At 33.4% G+C, this 15658-nt stretch overlaps 1 protein-coding gene across 3 annotated transcripts in view; it reads left to right on the forward strand.

The window, feature by feature from the left end:
- Nucleotides 1-9629: 9629 nt before the first annotated feature.
- LOC133303656 (protein TIC236, chloroplastic-like) overlaps nucleotides 9630-15658 on the forward strand; it is a 47375-nt gene continuing 41346 nt past the window's right edge. Inside the window, exons 1-4 of one of the 3 annotated variants that reach the window (XM_061503600.1) lie at nucleotides 9630-11690; nucleotides 13178-13376; nucleotides 13475-13534; nucleotides 14410-14514. In XM_061503600.1, the coding sequence (XP_061359584.1) occupies nucleotides 9748-11690; nucleotides 13178-13376; nucleotides 13475-13534; nucleotides 14410-14514 (2307 nt within the window). In that variant the 5' untranslated portion in view covers nucleotides 9630-9747. The remainder of the gene's footprint in view (nucleotides 11691-13177; nucleotides 13377-13474; nucleotides 13535-14409; nucleotides 14515-15658) is intronic. The other 2 variants (XM_061503602.1, XM_061503601.1) reach the window with 2 other exon arrangements.

A 15658-nucleotide genomic window follows, 5' to 3' on the forward strand; every position in this document is an offset into this window, starting at 1 on the left:
CACGAGGTAAAGGGTTTAGATCGAAAATACCGAAACTAATTGAAACTGGGAAAAAACAATTGCTCAAAAATGAGAAAACTGTTTGGCACGACACGTGGAGCTTTATGGCCCGTTGGATCAAAAATCTTTTGTGAGGGTCATGATCGTCTGTGTCGAGATCTACCTTAATCGAGTGCGGATGAAAAATTTTGTGCAAGCGATGAAGATATGAACGGCTATGAGTTGACGATTTCAACCGACACGACTTTAGGCAAAACGGGGAAACAGAAAGCTAAATTAACTTGCACAGTGTGGTTTAGCACTTTATCTCACTCGCAAGGGGAAGAGGCTGAGTTGTATGTGTAGGGGTGTAAATGGACTAGGCTGGGCTTTGGTCATTCTAGTCTAAGTGTTAAAAAAAATTCAGACTATCTGGTCTACTGATTAATTAAAGGCTTTATTTGTAGGCCAAGCCCGACCCATTTTCAAAAATAAGAAAGTCTGACATGGCCTACAGGTCTTGTAAGCCTCCCACTATATATATTAAGAAAAAAAAATAATTGTATAGAGCAAAAAAAGTTTCATTCATGCATGCACCAGTACTTCTCATAAGAAAAAAATGACAAACAAGAAAGAGTCAACATAATACCTCAGCTCTAGAATGTATATCATAGAGGAATAGAGTCAAAGAAATGAGAAAAATACAATTACTGGATGCTGAAATAAAGTCTACAAGAGAATGTCATTCATCTAAAAATCTTTAAACCACCATCAAGACAAGGGAAAGAAGAGTATTATTGAAAGATCTTCATCATTAACATCATAATCCAGCAAGGTACCTATTGCTCCATGGTATTAAGCTGTAGCATGTAAAATTTGGAGACATTAGACAAGTTTTCCTTTCATAAAATAAAATAGCACAAAAAGTAAGAAATATTAGTATTTGGTGCTTTGTGTCTTTGTCACATAAAATAAATATTATTTTATTATTTTATTTTAATAAATTAAATAGACCAGCCTATAAGGCTGTATGACGAGCTTGACAAAATTGGCCTATGACCTATTTATTAAAAAAACTTTTTTATAAGTCTAAGCCTACTTTACTTTTCTGAAAGGTCGGGTCCGGACTGGGCTCAATGTAGGCCGGGTCGTAGGCTGGGCTGGGCTAGCCTGACCTATTTACACCCCTAATCTGAGTGTCTGATTCTTATGACTCAACATTTTCAAACAATATTAATGCGTAACCTGTAGGTTTTTTTTTTTTTTATACAATTGTGAAATTAAAGTTTGAGTCTATAATTTCATATAAATTAACGAATTTTTTTATTATTAGGTCAATTCTAATGGCTTATAAGGTTTTGTTACTTGTTACTTTGCATGGTATTTAAACGTGGTATTAATGTGAAACTTTCATTTAGGGCCTGTTTGGATGAGCTTTTAAAAAAATGACTTTTTATGCATTACTTTTTTTTAATAACTTTTTTTAAAAGATAAAGTTATTTTACATTTGGATGTATGATCTGAAAATCACTTTTACATACTTGGTACCACCGATCTAGGGTGTTCATCAACCGATCCAAACCGATTCAAACCGCAGAAACCGAACCGAAAAATGGATAACCGAATAAACCGAAAACCAACAAATTGAAAAAAAAAAACACAAATTTTAATTGGATTGGATCGGTTTTTGGACGGATTGATGAAAACCGATCCAATATATTAATTCTCCTCTACCTACTTGGTCTTTTCCCCAATCATAGCTCAAAAATTTCTAAACCCAAGACCCATTAACTCGTCAACTAAATCCAAGAAAAAATCTAGTCACGTCTCATCAACAAAATTTCATATGTGTAGAGCTTCATATCTCATTGTCAAAAAAAAAAACCATAGTATTTGTTTACTGGTATTTTTGTATTTAAAAAAAAAATTTACAAAACCAATATATACAAAATATGTTATTTGCACAATAATCATGAAACTAATTTTAGGATATTCAAAAAACCGAAAACCGATCTAATCCAAACCGAAAAAAATTGGATTGGATCGGATTTGAAAAAAAATACAAACCGAATGGATGATTACATGATCAAACCGAAGAGATTGGATCGGATGAATTTTGCTTCCAAAACCTATTCAATCCAGACCGCGAACACCCCTAGTTTGGATGTTAAAATAAAAAAAAAAACACTTTTATATATAAAATTACAATAAATAAGAGTTAAAATAGCATGATCATGAGATAAGGAGATATAAAATAGGTAGTGCTATTGGGGACAAAATGGATCTTTCCTTAATAGGGATGAATATATTTTATCCCTAATTTCATCCATAATTTTAATTTTTTCCTAAATTGTTCAATAAATCATCAATATCACATAACCAATGTTAGGCAATCTAAACCTGGTAGTATTTATAAACATATAAACCATCATAGTCATAACTGTGCAGTAAAAATAATTAAATTATAGAAAAATATTTAACATTTTAGTATTACTTGATTTGTTGTAGCAAAAAAAAGTTGAAAGGACTGGACAAAATCTTGTTTAACTAATTTTTACTGAAAAATCAAAGCAATAATTTTTTCACTTATACTAAAAGTATTACTTAATAATGAATATCATTATTCGAAGATATAATAAGAAGCTATGACTTTAGTATTTTTTATATAGAACCAAATGCTCAAGAATTAATGGGAAAATAATTAAAACTTTGCTTACATTTCACTTGAATATTTGCACGTAAATATTATTTTGTTAAAAAATTAAATTATGAAAATATATTTCATATAAAATATTTTAAGAAAGTGTTAAGTATTTATTTATTTTTTTAATTTAAATGCATTGTATTCGAAAATAAATGAATTTTTTAAATTGTAATTTTGCATTACTCCTGAGTTGTCCTTAATGCATAGAACTTTTAACCTATTATATGGGCTAGGGCTTAAGGGTGAGTTAGTCCATTTTGACAACAAATATTGACACAAAATATCATTTTATCTAAATAAAGTTGTGTAGTTAATCTATTATAGAGTTGAGGAACAACTTGAAGATTTCTTTATGAAGTTATTCAAGACAAATATATTACAGAAACTAAAAAATATAATTGGTATGCAAATTCGAGTTTGAAGTGAAGTGTTAGAAATCCAAAATTTAATTTTACCTTCTCCATCTGAAATAGAAAACAAAGTGATTTGTGCATCTACATCGCCATTCTAGCTTTGGAGAGTTGTTTGACCCCATTAGGGTCTTTTCTAGGAGCGAACTTTTGGTGCGACGGTAGCATGTACGACTTCCTTTCAAAAAATTTCACCTTGGACTTATTTTTTCTTTTTTTCATTTCACTTTCACATTCTCTCTCTATTCTTGATTGGTTTTCTTCACTGAGTAAATGGTACCACCGTTGTACCTTAAAAATTTCCCTTTTCTAAGCCATTTACCACATTTGGTATGTCATTAATTTTTTTTTTTCATTAGCGGGCGTTTGATTCGCGACTTATCGCTTGCAAAATTACGTTTTAATTTATTTTTTAAAACACTTTTTAATGTATTTCCTTTACTCATTTCTGCGGACATTATCCTACAGAACTCTTAATTTTTTCCTTCCATACCAGTTTTACCCAACTCTCCCATCTTCTGCGGATTTGGTTTGAATATAACTTTTTCCCATTTCCCCACTAAATGGTACCACCGTTGTACCTTAAAAATTTCCCTTTTCTAGGTCATTTACCACATTTGGTATGTCATTAATTTTTTTCATTAGCGGGTGTTTGATTCGCGACCTATTGCTTGCGAAATTACGTTTTAATTTATTTTTATTTTAAATACTATTTAATGTATTTTCTTTACTCATTTCTGACGTCATTATCCCACAAAACTCTTAATATTTCCTTCCATATCAGTTTTGCCCAACTCCCTGATCTTCTGCGGAATTAGTTTGAATATAAATTTTCCCCACTAAATGGTACCACCGTTGTACCTTAAAAATTTCCCTTTTCTAGGCCATTTACCACATTTGGTATGTCATTAATTTTTTTTCAATAGCGGGTGTTTGATTCGCGACCTATTGCTTGCGAAATTATGTTTTAATTTATTTATTTTTAAAGCACTTTTTAATGTATTTCCTTTACTCATTTCTACGGACATTATCCCACAGAACTTTTAATTTTTTCCTTCTATACCAGTTTTGCCCAACTCTCCCATCTTCTGCGAAATTGGTTTGAATATAAATTTTCCCACTTCTACACTAAATTGTACCACCATTGTACCTTCAAAATTTCCCTTTTCTAGGCCATTTACCACATTTGGTATGTCATTATTTTTTTTCATTAACGAGTGTTTCATTCACGACCTATTGCTTGCGAAATTACGTTTTAATTTATTTTTTTTTAAACATTTTTAATGTATTTCCTTTACTCATTTCTACAGACATTATCCCATAAAACTCTTAACTTTTTCCTTCTATACCAGTTTTGCCCAACTCCCCCATCTTCTGCGGAATTGGTTTGAATATAAATTTTTCTCACTTCCCCACTGAATGGTACCACCGTTGTACCTTAAAAATATCCCTTTTCTAGGCCATTTACCACATTTGGTATGTCATTAATTTTTTTTCTTTAGCGGGCGTTTGATTCATGACCTATCGCTTGTGAAATTACGTTTTAATTTTTTTTTAAAACACTTCTTAATGTATTTTCTTTTACTCATTTCTGCGGACATTATCCTACAGAATTCTTAAATTTTTCCTTCCATAAGAGTTTTGCCCAACTCCCCCATCTTCATCGGAAATGGTTTGAATATAAATTTTCTTCACTTTCCCACTAAATGTTACCACTGTTGTACATTAAAAATTCCCCTTTTCTAGGCCATTTACCACATTTCGTATGTCATTAATTTTTTTCATTAGCGGACGTTTGATTCGCGACCTATCGCTTGCGAAATTACGTTTTAATTTTTTTTTAAAACACTTTTTAATGTATTTCCTTTACTCATTTCTGCAGACATTATCCTACAGAACTCTTAATTTTTTCCTTCCATACCAGTTTTGCCCAACTCCCCCATCTTCTGCGGAATTGGTTTGAATATAAATTTTTTCCACTTCCTCACTAAATGGTACCACCGTTGTATCTTAGAAATTTCCCTTTTCTAGGCCATTTACCACATTTGGTATGTCATTAATTTTTTTTCATTAGCGAGCGTTTTATTCGCGACCTATTGCTTGCGAAATTACGTTTTAATTTATTTTTTAAAAACACTTTTTAATGTATTTCCTTTACTCATTTCTACGGACATTATCCCACAGAACTGTTAATTTTTTCCTTCCATACCAGTTTTGCCCAACTCCCCCATCTTCTGCGAAATTGGTTTTAATATAAATTTTTCCAACTTCCCCACTAAATGGTACCACAATTGTACCTTCAAAATTTCCCTTTTCTAGGACATTTATCACATTTGGTATGTCATTAATTTTTTTTCATTAGCGGGCGTTTGAATCGCGACCTATTGCTTGCAAAATTACGTTTTAATTTATTTTTTTAAAACACTTTTTAATGTATTTCCTTTAGTCATTTCTGCGCACATTATCCCACACAACTCTTAATTTTTGCCTTCCATACCAATTTTGCCCAACTCCCCCATCTTTTGTGGAATTGGTTTGAATATAAATTTTCTCCACTTCCCCACTAAATGGTACCACCGTTGTACCTTCAAAATTTCCTTTTTCTCGGCCATTTACCACATTTGGTATGTCATTAAGTTTTTTTTCATTAGCGGGCGTTTGATTCGCGACCTATCGCTTGCGAAATTATGTTTTAATTTATTTTTTTAAAAACAGTTTTTAATGTATTTCCTTTAGTCATTTCTGCGGACATTATCCTACAGAACTCTTAATTTTTTCTTCCATACCAGTTTTGCCCAACTCCCCCATCTTTTGCGGAATTGGTTTGAATATAAATTTTTCCCACTTCTCCATTAAATGGTACCACTGTGGTAGCTTAAAAATTTCCCTTTTCTAGGCCATTTACCATATTTGGTATGTCATTAATTTTTTTTTCATTAGCGGGCGTTTGATTCGCAACCTATCTCTTGCGAAATTACGTTTTAATTTATTTTTTAAAAAACACTTTTTAATGTATTTCCTTTACTCATTTCTGCGGACATTATCTCATAGAACTCTTAATTTTTTCCTTTCATACCAGTTTTGTCCAACTCTCCCATCTTCTGCGAAATTGGTTTGAATATAAATTTTTCCCACTTTCCCACTGAATGGTACCACCGTTGTACCTTAAAAATTTCCCTTTTCTAGGCCATTTACCACATTTGGTATCTCATTAATTTTTTTTTTCATTAGCGGGCGTTTGATTCTCGACCTATTGCTTGCGAAATTACGTTTTAATTTATTTTTTTAAAACACTTTTTAATGTATTTCCTTTACTCATTTCTGCGGACATCATCCCACATAACTCTTAATTTTTTCCTTTCATACCAGTTTTGCCCAACTCCCCCATCTTCTGCGGAATTGGATTGAATATAAACTTTTCCCACTTCCCCACTAAATGGTATCACCGTTGTACCTTCAAAACTTCCCTTTTCTATGCCATTTACCACATTTGGTATGTCATTAATTTTTTTTTCATTAGCGGGCGTTTGATTCACGACCAATTGCTTGCAAAATTACGTTTTTTTTAAAACACTTTTTAATGTATTTCCTTTACTCATTTCTGCGGACATTATCCCACATAACTCTTAATTTTTTCCTTCCATACCAATTTTGCCCAACTCCCCCATCTTCTGCGGAATTGGTTTGAATATAAATTTTCTTCACTTCCCCACTAAATGGTACCACCGTTGTACCTTCAAAATTTCCCTTTTCTAGGCCATTTATTAAATTTGGTATGTCATTAATTTTTTTTTCTTTAGCGGACGTTTGATTCATGACCTATCGCTTGTGAAATTACGTTTTAATTTTTTTTTTAAACACTTTTTAATGTATTTCCTTTACTCATTTCTGCGGACATTATCCTACAGAATTTTTAATTTTTTCCTTCCATAAGAGTTTTGCCCAACTCCCCCATCTTCATCGGAATTGGTTTGAATATAAATTTTCTCCACTTTCCCACTAAATGTTACCACTGTTGTACATTAAAAATTTCCCTTTTCTAGGCCATTTACCACATTTGGTATGTCATTAATTTTTTTTTTCATTATTAGGCATTTGATTCGTGACCTATCGCTTTGCGAAATTATGTTTTAATTTATTTTTTAAAAATACTTTTTAATGTATTTCCTTTACTCATTTCTACGGTGACTCTTAATTTTTCCTTCCATACCAGTTTTGTCCAACTCCCCATCTTTTGTGGAATTGGTTTGAATATAAATTTTTCCCATTAGTTCAACTGCCCCCTTTCGGGAACTCGCAAAGCATGTCAAGTGACATGATCTCAACTATGTAGGTTCGTAGTTCAAAAATATTTTTGGTGTTCCAGAATCGCGAAGTATTCATTATTTCTTTGGGATATGATATTGTAACAACCAAGTTAGGTTACTACCAATAATTTCACTGTTAGATTAGTTTTTTGATCTGACGGTCCTGTGGTAATCCTTATATACCCTTTCTTCCCCCTTCTCTCTCTGACTATACAATCTGTCGCTGTCGCCGCTCATCACTGACTCCACTTCCCATTGTCGACGCCGCGCAGCTGCCCATCACCACCGTCGCGCCGCCGCACTCTACCGCCGCCGCCGCTGCCCCTTTCAATCTACCGTCGTTCATCCCTCTCAGATTTTTGCGCTTCTCTCTCTCTCCCCTTTTCTCTTTCTACATGGATTCCACACATTTTTGATATTTGAATTATGCTGATTTTTTGTTTATCCTCTTCCAGAAAACAAAGTTGAAATTTTGATGTGTGAGATTTTTCTTGTTTGTCATTTGGTTACAAGCAGAGGTAATTTTTTAATTTATTGTTTGAATACTAGTATGTGAATTTCAATGATACCTAGTAACGAAGGATCATCACTATAACTGCCAAGTGGTTTTTTTTTGTCCTAGAATAGAGGTTATGGCGCGAGGGCTACTCCTATTATCTTCGCCAACTTTCACTGCAACTTCTGTATTAATTAGCTTCATTCTCTAAAACCCCACCAAAAAGTTTTAAGCTTTCATTAGGTTCCCATCTTCTACACCATCATTCTCATCCTCAACCTTGCTCTCTTCCATTAACTTGTTGCTTCTGCGTGTCCTCTTCTCCTTCCGAGCGGCGGCGGCAGAGAGAAGGGGGACGAGAAAGGGTATATAAGGATTAAATCAGAACCGTCGGATCTAAAAGCTAATCTAACGGTGAAATTATTGGTAGTAACCCAACTTGGTTGTTACAATATCCTATTCCTATTTTTTTTATCAAATATAATAAAAAATAACACTTTTATAATATCCTTGCCTTTATATTTATTTCTATCCATATCCCACAGTTTTTCATTTTTGGCAAAGATATGTATTCCAAAATCCCAGACTTCCCTCTACAAATACCTTTGCTTCCCTCGTTCTCACGTACAAGTAACTACTACCATTTCTACCTGCTTAAGTTACTTTGTTATGATTACAAATAAGACAAAATAAACACACAAATAATGGTAGTTTAGTTGGTGGGGATGAGAATGTATTCGATCGGTATCATTTTTAAGAGAGATTTAAAATCTTAATTTCGGGAGCCACACCAAATTGGATTAATCGTGAAATAATAAAAAATGACTGAGCATTGATTTTTTTTCTTCTAACTCTCCCGTAAAATTATACAACTCACCTAATTATATTTATTTTATTTTAATTAATAATATTATATGAGTTTCACCTATTTTAATTTTAAGATTCGCTTTTTCTATAGTTATTGCAAATAAGTTATATGCAATAAACCTAATACGACGTCATTTTAGGACGGAAATCATAGTATTTTTGTAATTTTAATTTATTTCAAGATTATCATAGTCTTTATAATTATAATTATTTAATTTTTTAATCCTAAAATGACGTCATTTTGAAAATAAATATAGATAACTTATATGCAGTAACTGTAAAAATATTATTCTGTTAATTTTAATAAGAAATAATCTAGGAAAAAACTACTCTTATGTTACATGTGATAATTTTCTCTCCTACACACCATTCGATAACTGTGCCACCTTTTTTTTTTTCATGGAGCCCACAAATTTATCTTTATGAAATAAGATAACTTATTTTTTTTAACATGAGATTAATAAAATTTAATAATCTATTAGTGGATAATGTGTCCTTTATTTTTAAAAATTCTGTTAATGAAAAGACTATTTAAATGGCGGCGTTGATATCCATGCTCGGCGTTTTACAATTACAATGACATAAGCAAAAACTTTCATGCTCTCTCAGCCTAAGACTCCAACAAAATTAAAAATAGAGAAAAAAAGAAGAAGCTGGAAAACCGTTGGGCAGAGTCTCATAGCGATAGCCATAAGCAAAATATATATAAAAAAATAAAAAAATAAAAAAAATAAAAAATGAAAAAATTAAATCTTAGACTCACTCCTTTCGTTCTTCACCTCTGACTCCGAGGTTGTCTGTCGCTTAGAGAATACAATACAACGTTACACTTTCCGAACGTCCTCAGAATTTTCGTAACTTGTTCATTCGTTTCAATCCAAAAAAAAAAAAAACGTAGATTCAGATAAAGTCTATGTTCGTGTTCCACTTCCAATGATTCTTCTGAATCATTGCTTCATGGTCTCTTGCAGATGAGACTACACGATGAGCCTGAAAAATCACGCCTTGTTTTTTGGGACTAACCTTCATGGTTCCTTGGAAAGTAGCACCAGCAAGAGGAACCCTTTTCATTTGGAGAGAAGGAAGTTGCCAAAGAAGGGTCTTTGCAGTTGGAGGTGCTGCGTGTCCGCAGAACATTCTCATTTGGTAAGCCAAGCGTTTAGGTTTTCAAATTTTTGTGGGAAAAATGTGAGGTTTATGAGAAAAGACGTTATTTTGAGAAATGGGTCAAGGTTAGAATGTGGCAAGGAACCCTTTTTTAAAAGTGAGACTTTGGTGAGTTCTTTGAGCCCTTTATGGAAAGAGGGGCTTCTTTTGATAAGGGCCACTGTTTACACTGCTGTTATCTCTGGGATATGCATGTTGGTGTGGTATGGGCAGAATAAAGCTAAGGGTTTTATTGAAGCCAATTTGTTGCCTTCTGTTTGTTCAGTAATCAGTGAACACATTCAACGTGACCTTGTGTTTGGCAAGGTTCGGGGAATCACGCCATTGAGTATTACATTGGAGTCATGCTCATTTGGTCCTCATAAGGAGGAATTTTCTTGTGGTGAGGCTCCTACGGTTAAGCTTCGCCTCCGCCCTTTTGCAAGTTTGAGTAGGGGAAAGTTGGTGGTTGATGCAGTTTTGTCACATCCAAGTGTGTTGGTGGTGCAGAGGAAGGACTATACTTGGTTGGGAATACCATTCACTGAAGGTGGCAAAGAGAGGCACTTCTCAACTGAAGAAGGGATAGATCATCGTACAAGAATCCGGAGGCTTGCACGAGAGGAAGCTGTTGCTCTGTGGGAAAGAGAGAGGGATGATGCAGCTAGGGAAGCTGCTGAGGTGGGTTACTTTGTTTCTGATTGGACTTGTGGTCTATCCCAAGGCGATGGTTCAAAGGATATTGAAACTCATTCAACAAAATCTACTGAGACTGCACCCTTTTTCTGCATGAAGGATGGGAAGCACGATCATCGGTTCATGGACTCAGGTGTTGATTATGATGTTAAACATGCAGATTTGGAAAAATCATTTAGAGTTGGATTTCCTGTGTTAGGACTTCAATTTTGGTCTAGAGTAATAACAGGGCGTACAAAACACAAATTTAAGCGGAAGGCTAACGGGAGTAACATCTGTGCATCTGCTGTTGCTGTCAAAAGAAGAATGTTTGAACGTAGTGCATCAGCAGCTCACACATATTTTCATGATCAATCACGTGGGAAGTTTGGGGAGTCTTCATCGTCTTCTGAATGTTTTCATTTTATGAATCATGATATGCATTTGGTGAGAAGTGAGGTTGACAGAAATGCAAAATCTGTTGCCATTGCTAATGAAAATAGAAGTGATAGTAACCAAAGTGGAACACAATTCAGAGATCTGGGAATCCAGTCTCATTCAGTAAATGAAAATGTTAGCGGTAATTCAGATTGTTTTAAAGTTGTCAGCGATCCAACTTCACAGAGAAGAGAGAGTAAATTTGAAAATTTGCAATCTAGTGAGGATGTTGCAGAACCTGCTATTATTAATAGTATTAAAGAGAAAAATAAGGAGTTCGTACCTCATGTTGCAGACAATCATATTGACGATGATAGTTCGTCTGGGGGCCAACAAGGTTTGACTTCTGAAGATTTGTTTTTTGTGAAGCCTAAGCCTCGATTGGCGAATTATTTTCAAATTCCATTTGAGCCCTTGCTTGTGAAATTTGGCTTAACCTCATTTTTAAGAAGTATTGAGGAGTGGATATCTTGCTTTCTTTCTGGTCCCATTGAAAATTTGAAGTCTGATGTGGGTCTGAAAGTTGAAGATATTGTTGGAGAACATGTTGATGGAGTAGATTTTGTGCAGTCTGAAGGCATTACTAAGATGCTTCCTGTTACATTAGATTCTGTTCATTTCAGAGGTGCAACAGTGATGCTACTTGCATATGGTGACAGGGAAGTTAGGTGAGAGCAGATCTTATCATTTACTTTTTATTCTGCAATCACTCTGTGAATGAAGTGATGGACACACCTCTCCACCAGCTTTTTAATTTTATCTACATACTTAGAGAGTTTCTGTTTGATTCTCTTCTAGAAGTGTATGAAATTGACTCAGATATTATCAGATAGTCAGAACCCAGAAGTATGAAGAATTAATGTTTTTTGTATTGGATAGAACATTCTTTAAGTGCCAGGCATAGGATGTTTAAATACCCTAAATCAAGCTACTGTAGGTCTTTATCTTCAGTTGCTCCAATGTGTTTGTGTTTCTTTCAAGAATTTATTAATATATATATTTTACTTTTTCGTTTTCCCTTTTTCCATGGGTCAAGCATGTGCATATTCCTGGGATGCAGATGAATATAATGTAATTCATCTTTTGCTTATCTTCTTCTGTCAAATACCCTTGCTGCCATTGAGTTAATAATATGTTGATTATTATTCGGTATATATATATATATATTTGATTATAATTTTGCATTTTAAGTAGGATCTTATGATTTGTGTTTCGGTCACATGACTTATGTGTCTTCCTCTCCTTTCTGATCTGAGGAGGGATCTTGATTTTGACAACCTTGGACATGAGGACACACCAAATTCTGAAAATTGTAGGATATCAGACACACATACATACACATATATGTAAACTTGAAAATTTAAGGAAAAAAGATTAATAATCCATACTATCATGTATATAAGCTTCAAAATCTACAATATCTTGATATATGTCAATGTGACAATACTTGCTATTTTGTAAGCCCCTCCCCAAAAAACATGGAGTACCATTTCTATTGACATTTTTCAAGAAACTTGCTAATTGAACTTGTCATTGTAGAACTTGCCTTGCACAAGTACAAATACAGCAATTTTTTTTTTTCTTTTTATTTTTTATTTTAAAAATTGAACTCGTTCAGACACATGTTTTCAGTGTCATATAAGTGTTTGTGTTGGAAACATGCATGATACACAGACACAAGACCAAAATGGTGTGTTTGTTTTTTTAATTATAGGTGTTTACTCAAAGTTATTGAACATCTTAGTTCTCACTTTTTAGTATTGAAATGGCATCCGTAGTTGGGTTTACTGTTAGATTAACTGCAAATCTTGGGCAGCGTACCTTTTAAGTCGTTAAGGTTCCCAATTTATCTTGCCATGTTGGTATAGTAGACTATTTTATCTATTTATGTCACTTTTGTATCTTAACTTGGAGTCATTGAACTGATTTGGAATTTTTTAATATTTTATGTGAGTTTATTCATCTTGGTTTTGTAGGATAAAAGGACGATATATGAATTTTTTAAGTAGAATATTTTAGATTATTGAGTATAAACTTGTTTGAGAGATGTTATGCTTTTAAATAATAAAAAGATGCTTTTATATTGTAAAGAAAAATCTTACACCAAAAAATGATGTTGGGCGTGAATTTAAGTGATCTTTACTCTTACTTTCAGGGAGATGGAGAATGTTGATGGGCATGTAAAGTTGCAAAACCACTATAGTCGCATACATGTGCAGCTGAGTGGAAATTGTAATACTTGGAGATCAGATATTATATCTGAAGATGGCGGCTGGTTGTCTGCCAATGTTTTTGTTGATACTATTGAGCAAAATTGGCATGCTAATTTAAAAATCGATAATCTTTTTGTTCCGGTAAGGTATATAGAAATTTGAAGTTCCAATATTTCCTGCTTAGGCATTTAAGTTCTGTGGATTGCTTATGTAGTTTGTCTGGCTTGAGTTCTATGCAGCTGTTTGAAAGGATCCTCGAAATTCCAATTACATGGTCTAAAGGAAGGGCTAGTGGAGAGGTGCTTCTCTAACTTACGCTAATTTTTTTTATTTTTTTTATTTGATAGTTTAGGAAGATTATTTTTTATTTGAGTATTGGGGAAGAGTCTTAATAGAATTTCAGCTAAAAACTGTATTTCTGACATCATAATGTTAAAGAATAAATGCTACATTTACTTATATATATTAAGTATAGTACTCGTGATTGGTTTTTATTGGTGCTATAAACCTCAGATCTGCCTCCTGACTGGAACAATTAGTTTGAGTTAAAAAACCTAAGTGACCTGAGCAATGTGAATAATTGGTTGTTGTTGTTTCTCCCTTTATTAACACAGCTCTTCTTTCTTCTGTCAAAACAAAAATGTCTAAAATCAAGTAAAACCAATTGAGTTCAATGGTGCACTTTGGTTTGAATAGGTCATGTTCAACCCTAGAAGATATCTTCCTTAGCTTTTGCTTGGAATTATGGTCTGGCATGGCTAAACCCAACTGGAGTTTCACTATCCTTGATCATTACTCTGATAGTCTGATTATTTGGTTATTTTATTTCCTGTGTTATAATGTTGTTCGTATTTGCTGCTAATACTTTAAAGTTAAAGTCCAGTTTCCTTTGACAATACATATGACCATATGTTGATATTAGTTTTGATCTGTCAATGGAAGCTCTTTTTCCAACTGTTTATAGATTCAACTGCATAGTATTAGTATATTACTTGATGAACTCTTTTGTTATTTCATGGGCATATAAGTACTATATTTTATTTCCTTAGGTTGTGGAGCTTCTAGATATCATGTTACCTCTGGTTCTTCAGATTCTGTTATAATTATTTTGTCGTGATGCTATTATTTCTTGATATAACTTCACCTGTGTAATATAGCGTTACCCTATGTTTAGGTTCACTTGTGCATGTCAAAGGGGGATACTTTTCCAAATTTTCATGGACAGCTTGATGTGACGGGGTTGGGCTTCCAACTATTGGATGCGCCATCATGTTTTTCTGTATGACTTTGTATACTCTCCTCTTTTGACTCTTGAAGTTTCATTTTCCATATGTTTGGTATTCCTTCTTTAGCGTCTTAATAGAGAAAGGTTAGGCTTGGTGTCTTTTGAAAGGCAACTCAACCATTGCATTTGCATACTCATTGCATTTTATATACTTACCAAATGTATGCGTTATATGAAGGCAATACATGAGTGATGAACTTATGTTTAGGTCCCTTATCTATCCTGAAATAATAAATGAAAAATATTAGAAGTGCTATTTATGAGTTAAGAGCAGTTGCAGTACTAAAAATAATATATTTTCTCTTTATCCTTTGTCAAATAAGGACTTGTTTGAAACTAGGAAGGAAGTGGCTACATTTGTATGAATAATTGCCCTTTCTGGTTTGATGTGGTGCCTTGATTTGTAATCTAAAAATAAGATTTATTGGGAGGCAAAAAAAAGAATTTTGAAGGTTTTGAGGGGTCCATTCTGACACTTTTTAGTTTGAAAGTTTTAATTTCATCAATTGCTCTTGATGGGGTTCTCTTTTATAATTTCATTTATTTTTTCAAATTTAAATAGTAACTTTTGTTAGTTCTCATTCTGTATGATAGCTATAGTCTATATATAAGTTGCTCATCTTTGCTATTACTAATCTACTCTGATATATCACATACATCCCTACACACATGATCCCTTCAAGAGCATGAACCTTTTGATATCTTTATTTTACCTGTTTACTTATTTTTACTGTATTGACATGGTTTTTTTCTTCTCTTTTCTTTTTTTTCCGCCGGGGAGGGGGGGGGGGGGGGTTGTTCTTTGTGGAGTTATTATTCCAAGCTAGGGAAGGGGGAAGTGAACCGCACTCCCAAACTTTGGTAGGGACTTAGGCTACCACTGAAACAAAGCGCAAGTGGCAATGTGCTATATTCATTTATTTTTTTCATTATATGTTAGCTTTCCTTGCCCTACTCATCTAAGGTGGTTTATTCATGCAAGGAGATAATCCACAAAGGCTTTAGTGAGATGATTGTATCAAATGGAAAATAATATGATTAAAAGTGGTAGAGGTATTGTAAGATATAAAAAAGAGTTTTTGTATAGATTATTTTGATTAGGAGATATTTATACAAGTGGAAAAAATGAAAAAATAGA

The sequence above is a fragment of the Gastrolobium bilobum genome, unplaced genomic scaffold, assembly GCF_033153095.1.
Source record: "Gastrolobium bilobum isolate Gb01-03AN ecotype WA unplaced genomic scaffold, APGP_CSIRO_Gbil_v1 utg522, whole genome shotgun sequence".
NCBI lineage: Eukaryota > Viridiplantae > Streptophyta > Magnoliopsida > Fabales > Fabaceae > Gastrolobium > Gastrolobium bilobum.